The sequence below is a fragment of the Triticum aestivum genome, chromosome 5B, assembly GCF_018294505.1.
Source record: "Triticum aestivum cultivar Chinese Spring chromosome 5B, IWGSC CS RefSeq v2.1, whole genome shotgun sequence".
In the NCBI taxonomy this organism is placed as follows: domain Eukaryota; kingdom Viridiplantae; phylum Streptophyta; class Magnoliopsida; order Poales; family Poaceae; genus Triticum; species Triticum aestivum.
Window position 1 is genome coordinate 238,624,973 of NC_057807.1, and position 8,386 is coordinate 238,633,358.

Below are 8,386 nucleotides of genomic sequence, written 5' to 3' on the forward strand. Positions count from 1 at the left end.
CACAATGCTTAGCTAAATATAAACATATTTTTTGAATTGTCATACGTCGAGAACTAAGTGGCAAACGGAGAGACAAAACTGCTTGCTGACCCACAAGCACCCGCTTCATCTAGAAAACACAGAAATTTCACAAGAAAAATACAATTCCTGCAGAATTCAAGAAAATTTCACGTGTTCCAAACAACGCTCTAGAAGCTTTTTTCACAAATCGGTATGTTCATAACTCTGGTCCTAAAGCTGGTACAGCACCGTATCATACATTCTAGCCAGATAAATATATATTCATGAATAAACTTCGCAATGTAATTAATAAACAGGCTACAGCCATCAACATGCCTGCTGTGATTTAATTAATTAGGACGCAATAAAATATGTTCAGTAAGCTTCGCCATAATAATCAAGAAACCAGCAGCAGCCGTCAGCCAGTTTGCTGCATTTTAACTAGGATAAGGTAAGTTCGTCAGTAAGCTTCGCCATAGCACTAAATAAACTAGCTAGTGGACTCCACGGGTATGTTCGACAGAATAATGAAAACAGCAAGATAACTACACTAACCAGCCTTTTCAGCATTACCATTTTCAGCAGGTCCCTCATTCTTCAGCTCATATGCCTGGTAAGGTACCTCGCTCATTGGCCGAGGGACAGGACGGCCTGCGAAGTCTTCAGGGAAGAACGTGAAATCAGGCCCAAAGTTGAACCTGACCTCACAATTTGGCTCATCAGGCAGTGAGTACATTGATGCAGCTGGGTAGTAGCGCCCTCCAGGAATATCCTCAAAGGCCGTGCCTTGGCATACCCCGTTCTTGAAGTAAACTATCTCACTTCCTACATTTGCAGTTAGATTGAAGTCAATAACAAGACAACAGGCCCTATGAATAGAGTTTGGAGAAGTTGGAAGCAGGAAGCGGCATGCAAGGGCAAGACAACAATAGCTGGGATTCTTTATTTCAAAATGCAAAAACACAAGGAAACACCTTCCTTATAGTGTCTGTTGACTGTATATGTACTGAACACCCCACTATTGAAAATCTCAATCAGAGCTACAATAGGGTAACAAAATCCTTGTAAACATAACAATGAAATTTCTGATTTCACTAATGATGCAAGACATGAAGGTGCTATGATAGACTAGATATGCAAAAATGCATGAACAAGAAATTAACCACAACGTCATAAACTTTGAATTCATACCAATGGGCTAACAAAGACATGGTTTGATTGAGAATCAGAATGTGCAGAAGCAACCGAACCAGAATAACTATGATGTGCCGGAAAAGCAGATGATACACTCGTATGAAGGGGTGGTGAGTAGTGGAGTCCACTGTGCAGAAGGGGGCAGCAAAGCTCAGAATTGCAAAGCTTTTCGTGGAACATGGACATTGAGAGCTTACATTTTGATATCTCAAACAATATACACCATCCTTGACAGAAACTAATTTAGTAAATTCATATAAGTATTGAGAAACTTGTATGAATTGCAACCGCTGCGTTTTAGGAGATGTCATTTGACAACTAAATGCCATTTGATTGATTTTCTTTTATGCTTTAGTCAATGGACAGTATGCTGCATCCATCATCATGCTTCTGCATCAAATGCCGCTCCATACTTCAAAGGAAATAATATCACCTATTAGGTTGACTAGGTGACTATCTATGGGAAATATCACAATATGAGTGAGTGAAATGAAATAAACGGCGCGTTTGGTTCCTGCTCAGGTAATGCAATGGGTTTCCGTAATAGGTAAGTGTCGCTTCTGATTCTTTTTTACGGGATACTGACTTTGTTTGGTTCGTTCGGTCCTGTCCGGTTTCCTAATCACCTTCCGCTCAGCTGGTTTCGACTTTGCAAAACCGCACATCGGAAATCGCTACTACAGAAGGCGTAGTATGCAAACCAAACACATTCTGCACTTCCAGAAAGCGTGGGAATTGGAAACCGCACAGAATTCGCTGAACCAAACACGTTGTAAGTTCTAGTATGTGCAATGGAGATTTGGAACACATATAAGTATCCCAGTGCCCACACAGGTATTTGGAGCTTGCATAAGTCATAAGGTTGAAAAGGACAGAATGCACCCATTTCAAAAAGGGGCTTCGTAGCTGCTGCTGCAGTTGTGAAGCATGGGCAGTCCGAGGACAAATGACAAATGAGATAAGTACATAATTGCTGCATACGACGATCTATAAACTTTTCTAGTAACTAACATACATACAAAATCAAGTAGCCCATATATTCACATTAAAGAATTACTCTGTTGAATATGTTATCCTAAAACCTAAGTACTCTATTCCTGCAGTTTTTTAGCATAAAGAATGAACATATGAAGAGGAACCTTAAGAAAGATTACTCACCAGGAACTGGATCCAGCGCCTTTTTCTCATCCTTGAGACCTTGTGCATGGAAAGGCATCCCCTTGCACTTAACCAGGTCAGGTTGTTTGGGCTCATACAGCTCGCCCTGAGGCAGAGAAATGTAGAAGCCCGGGACATCTCCTTCACCATATCCTTCATCGGCGTACTTGTCCCTCCAGGCAGTGGCGGAGGACGAAAAAAAATTAAGGTGGGGCGAACTCTAAGCCTAATAAATGATGTGATGCAATATCAAAATAGCTTTTACGCAATAATAGTCCACTCATAATTTTACATAATTTCAAACTAATTCAAATACAACAGAAATGCAATCATATTTAAATAAATCTGAAAACATATGGATAATGAAGAGTTTTTTTTTTGAAAAAGGAGGCTTGCCCCCGGCCTCTGCATCTGAACGATGCATGCAGCCATCTTATTAAAAAGTCTCAAAGTATCACAGAGTCATAAAAGTATTACAGCTCGCAAGCGGATCAAAGAGAAAAATAAAAAGGCTCAATATCACAACCGGTATGACAACAAGGGACAAACTCCCTAGACTCATATCATTGTTATGCGTTTGTCATTCAAACCGGTTGAATATAGCCCGTGCTACCATCTCCCTCTGGTTGCACCCAGTAATCATTGGCTCTCTGGAGTCCGTAGGAGTGAGTCAGGACCACGTAAAATGGACAAACATTGCAAAGCTATTCTCAGAAAATTTACATCCTAAATTCGCAACATGTGATGGCGTTGTGTACGGTTTTTTTTGTGAGAGAGAAAGTGTGGTTATTTTAGAAAAAAAATAGCGTGTTTTTATTTTGAGAAAGCGTGACAGCGTGTTGTTTTTCAATGTAAGAGAGATAGCATGGCGTGTACTGGTGCGTGCGAACGGTGCCCAGCAGCAGGAACTCATGGGCCTAAATAACGTGGAGAGAATCTGACGACCGACTAGGCCTACTCGTTTTTCTTGGTTCTCTTCTTTTTCTAGCGACAGTGACTCCAGAACCAGACAGCGATAGCGTATGCGTACATGTAGAAATCGTTTTGCCCAAAATCAAGATAGGGCGGGCGCCCTGCCTCGCCCTACCGGGAGCTCCGCCTGTGCCTCCAGGCCTTGTACACCTTGAAGCCATCGACGCTGCGGTAACTGAAACCAAAGCTGTCGCAACCCACAGGTGTCTGGATGTCAGCCTTGTTGGTGGCCCAGCCGAGACGGGTGGCGCCAGAGCTACCAAGGTGCATCACCTTGACCTCAAAATACCAAGCACCGGATGCAATGCCACGGGTGGCACGTATCATGCGGTAGCCCTTGGTGCTGCCCTTGGTGCGATCCACCGAGACCCCGATCTTCTCGGACTTGTAGACACGCGAGAGGAGCACATGTAGTTCGGGGCCGTCGTCGTTGCGTTCGGCAGCGAGGCGGGGTGCCGGGGTGAGGAGGAACTCCTCCTTGCCACAGGAGGGCCTGGGGCGACCGCCTCCGCTGGCGCCGGCGCCGCCGGCGACGGCGTGGCCGGGCGGCTTGGCCTTCTTCTTCCCCTTGCGGGAGTTGGGCCTGGTCCAGACGCAGTTGCCGCCCTTCTTCTTGGATTTCTTGGTCGGCGGGGCCGGGGGCGCGAGGGTCATGTGCTTCCTGGCGGCGCCCGAGGGGTCGTTGATCCCGTCATCGTCGGCGTCATCCACGGCCGCCGCGTAGAGCGGGGCGACGGCGGAAACGTCGGCGTCGGAGGCGGTGGCGGCGTCGGAGAAGGGGGTCTCGGGATCCGCGGCGGAGGCGGGGGTGTCGGGGAGGTTGGGGGTCCTGGCGGCAGCTTCGGGGGTCGGGGCGTCGGTGGGCGGCAGGAGCAGGTCGGAATCGGACGGCGGCAGGAGCAGGTCGGAATCGGAGGGCGGCAGCATAGCGGGCGAGGGAAGGGCGGCGTCGGCCATCGGGGGAGGAGGAGCACTCGGGAGCTGGGGATTGGGAAGCGGCTCGAGGGTTTGGGTGTGATTTGGGTGGCGAGGGTTTCGATTTTGGCTAAATTTTTTTAAATAATACATTTTTTTAATAAAATTTGAAAAATAATATACGGTTTTGAGAAATTACATAAATAATACAACGTCGGCTTCCTGTAAGCCGACTGGAACCAGTCGGCCGGCGGCAAGCCGAATAGGGCCCAGTCAGCCACCGGTAAGCCGATTAGTGGTTGAGCCACAGGTTCCATGCAGTCGGCCAAGGGGAGGCCGATAGGCCGGCCTATGTCCCTGGATGGATGGGGCTGCGTGTGATGGCTGCGTGGGCGTACGTGGACTTATTGATTCCAATATTATATGTGTGCTTAACTAGTACATGGGCTGATTGATTCCAGTATTGCATGGCCATGCATGCACGTGCAGATGCATGACAAAACAACCTACGTGCGTACTAGCACAGGATCATGACTTGGTACAGCACTACAGCCAGTGCATACGCGCATGACCTAGCCGGGTTGTACGTGGTGTATATACAATACATCGAATATGTGTACACCGGCTGGCCGCATATGCATACGCTACGCGAGTACCCGAATACCCGTATGCCTGGCTAACCCATGGACTCGCACATATATAATACCGGAATCAATCAGCCCACGTAGGCCCACTCATCCATCCAGCCACTTATCGGCTTACCTGAAGCCGATAGGCCGGCCTATCGGCCTCCCCTTGGCCGACTGCATGCAACCTGGCCGACTTGCCGTGTGTCTGGTGGCGCAGCCACTAATCGGCTTACCGGTAGCCGACTGGGCTCTACTCGGCTTGCCGCTGGCCGATTGGTACCAGTCAGCTTACAGGAAGCCGACGCTGTATTATTTGTGTAATTTCTCAAAAGCGTGTATTATTTTTCAAATTTTATTAAAAAAATGTATTATTTTAAAAAATTTAGCTCGATTTTGCCTGGGTTTTGTTGGGTTTCAGGGGGGGGGGGTCACGAGCAGGAGCGCGGCGCCAAAGCTTCCATTTCTGCTTCGTGCTGCGGTACGGGAATGGCGACGAGTTCACATGTCATCGGCGGCAGCGCGCTCGCGTGGAGCAACGGCAACGTCTGAGGCCGGAGACGTGAGCACCCCGCACGCACAGGCACAAACAAGCCCTGCGCCCGTGGCTCGTCGCCATCCCATCTGCCTGCCTGCTCTCTCTTTTCTTTTTAACACGGGAAGGGACTTGTTATCCAGTGCAGCGATTTGGTGCCCATGCTTATATGCACCCGGTCAAAACATAATTCGTGAAAGATTCGACAAATTCAAATTATTTATGCATTATAGATAATTTATTGCACGAGGCCCGCTTCAATTTTCAGATCATTTGGACATCTAAGTAACTCTCAGCAAAAAAGACAAATCGGATCAGAACAGTACATGAACAGTAAACTTTTTTACTGACCCTCCTTGCAAAAAATTTTTTACTAACCCCAAATTATGTTTAGACCTGTTAAAGGCCCACTATGGGCACAGGCCCACCAGAAAAATATGAAAGCTTATGTTGATTTAGGCCCAGATATTTTTAGTGGGCTACATGCAAATTTCGGCCGATAATCGTTTTTAGCCCAATTGGAATGGGCCCGACGAATGTTGGCATGTTGGGCTCCTACGAAGCTTTCAGTCGAATACATTACTAAGATAAACCTACACTATACAAAAATAGCGTCGTAATTACTACAGCCTTTGGCATCATCATAAATGTTGTACCACAACAAAATAAATTCCAACCATACAACAAAAGGACTGTTGGCATAAAGTTTACAGTCCTTGCAGATAAAAGCACCATCAGATGTATAGAAGCACAGATCATTTGACCTGAGTGCTAATGTTTCAGGCTGTAGAATCTGATGGAGCAGCATGATCTTCACCTTTTTCCGCCATTGCTCTTGAACAACGAAGCGAATGTCTGATAGTCTGGTTTCAAAATCATTCATATCTTGACGACATTTGTCAACCACTATTCTTTTTTCCGAAACGACGTCCATTAGTGTACCAGATATATCACTCTGTCTAGCCGGAAGATTTTGTTCAGTAGGCGATTTGGACGAGGTTACCTTGACAACCAACCCAGAATTACACAGGAAGGTGCTTTTTGCACTGTTAGTGGAGAGATACTAACGCACTGCAACAAGAGGTGACATTGTGCATGTGGTAGCCTCGTCACCTTCAGGTGGTTGTGACTGTTCAATCATTTGTTCCATAGCTTCCTGAAAGTTTGAACTTGTAGATTAGTGTACCAGATAAGTTACTAATGAGACAAAAACAAACAAAGTAGGTTACATGTTTATACTTAACTTATTTTGATGAACTACCGTAATACATTAGCATGTATTGTAGTGCCAACTACATAATAAAATCACTTTCGAAACATATGTCCATGTAGCATGCCTACTGTATTGTCTATTTCCTCACATTCGTTCACATCTAAGGATAAAGAGACATGGTTTAAAGTAGGATGAACATAGTATGACATCATTCATATCATGGGCAAACAGATATAAAACAAACATGCTATTTTATCATTGTGTGCGCACGTGAACATAACAACTAGATTACAGATCAAGACCAAAAGAATATTCTTCATCTCTTTTAAACCATGTAAGGTGAAATGATACATTAAGACAAATGTGTATAAAAGTGAATAGAGTAACTGACATTGGCTGCAAACCAAGTAGTTAAACGAATATATCACAGTACCAATCAGTTCAAAGGTACGAGGAGTAAGGACTTACAACAGCGGATTGAACTAGTGTGCTCATGCCCTGCATCTTGCTGGTGTCGCAATCCTTGAAGATTTGCACTTCATTCGGTTCAGGTTCTTTTTGGTCCGCACAGGCTTTCCTCTGTATTTGGAACGAATCAATATAGATACGATAATATGGCACAGAAAAAAGAAAGAAGTAGCAGCTATTTACAAGAGCCTCGTAGTGTGAAATATAGCTACGAGATCCTGTTGCCTATTGGAATTTCACTTTAGAATGGTTGGTCTTGTTCTTCAAACAGTTAGCCTAGAAGAAGATACACTTGTAAGTCACATACATAAATACAAGTTCAATATGTGGTCTGATCAAATACATATAGCCTACTTGATACTTTGAATCAGACCAGTGTTTAACGAGGGTTGTCTAGTCTTCATCTGTAATATATTCCACTGGAGATGTTTGGGCGATTTCATTGTTAGCCTTGCCTTCAAAGTGATATTTTCTAAGGTGGTACCGATACTATCGCAGAGCAGACTGAAAAACATGAGTGCATGCTTGTTCAGTTGCATCATCTTTCGGATCCAACTTGAACCTCATCTGTTGAAAAAAGAATGTGAGTCTTTTTAGGAGGAAGCTAGAAAGTATGGGACAGAGCAAGACAATATTACTAATTGCGATGAATAACATTACTTCCGGATAAATGGTCAATGAAGGTGTTAAACTGGGTATTGTCTTTCTCATTCCTATACTGGATCCACGTTGGGAGGATACATGCATGACACCTAACGACAATGGCTGCCTCTGATACTAACTTGGCTAACTCTGTGGCATCACGTGGCCTTTTTAAACCTGCCTCAAAATGGATCTCCATTCTTCCTCCTTTAGATTTTGTTAATCTATCAAGCATTATCCCTGATGTCTGTTTTCGCTTGCACCGTGGTGCTAGTTCAACAATGAATATGGAAAGTGTTAGTGTACATCAAACCGTGAGAGTACATATAAAGGAGCATGCAACTGCAACTTGACTCGGTCAGGTACCGTCTTGGTGTTGATGCTCATGAGGTTCATCTGATCTTGCCAAGTCCTGTTGTGTCAGTAGTGCTTCGGAAGTAGTGTTAGGTGTGCAGGCAGCTTGGGAACTTGCCAGTTCCGGAGCAAACGAACGAGTAAATCGTTGAGATGCTGATACAGTTGAAACGGATGCTGCAGCCGGTGGAGCAGGTGATACTGTGGTTGTAGATTTAGCCGGTGGACTTGGACTTTCTACTGCACTATAAGTACCAGCAGAATCTCGACGGCAGATCCTTTTCCGTTTCACCCGACGAGTAACACCAC

General features: G+C 45.1%; 1 protein-coding gene across 1 annotated transcript; it reads right to left on the reverse strand.

The window, feature by feature from the left end:
* Positions 1-253: 253 nt before the first annotated feature.
* Positions 254-4,347, reverse strand: LOC123111165 (protein TRAUCO-like). Its single transcript, XM_044531856.1, has 3 exons — positions 3,458-4,347; positions 2,353-2,525; positions 254-825 (listed from the first exon to the last, which is right to left on the reverse strand). The coding sequence occupies exons 1-3, from the start codon at positions 4,279-4,281 to the stop codon at positions 551-553; spliced, it is 1,272 nt and encodes a 423-aa protein (XP_044387791.1). The 5' UTR covers positions 4,282-4,347; the 3' UTR covers positions 254-550.
* Between the last annotated feature and the right edge of the window lie 4,039 nt (positions 4,348-8,386).

Coding starts and splice junctions, on each gene's coding strand:
- LOC123111165 (XM_044531856.1), bottom strand. CDS start 4,281: ATGGCCGACGCCGCCCTTCCCTCGCCCGCTATGCTGCCGCCCTCCGAT. Junction 2,526..3,457: donor AAGGTGTACAAGGCCTGGAG/GCACAGGCGGAG, acceptor CACTGCCTGGAG/GGACAAGTACGCCGATGAAG. Junction 826..2,352: donor GGCGCTGGATCCAGTTCCTG/GTGAGTAATCTT, acceptor CTGCAAATGTAG/GAAGTGAGATAGTTTACTTC.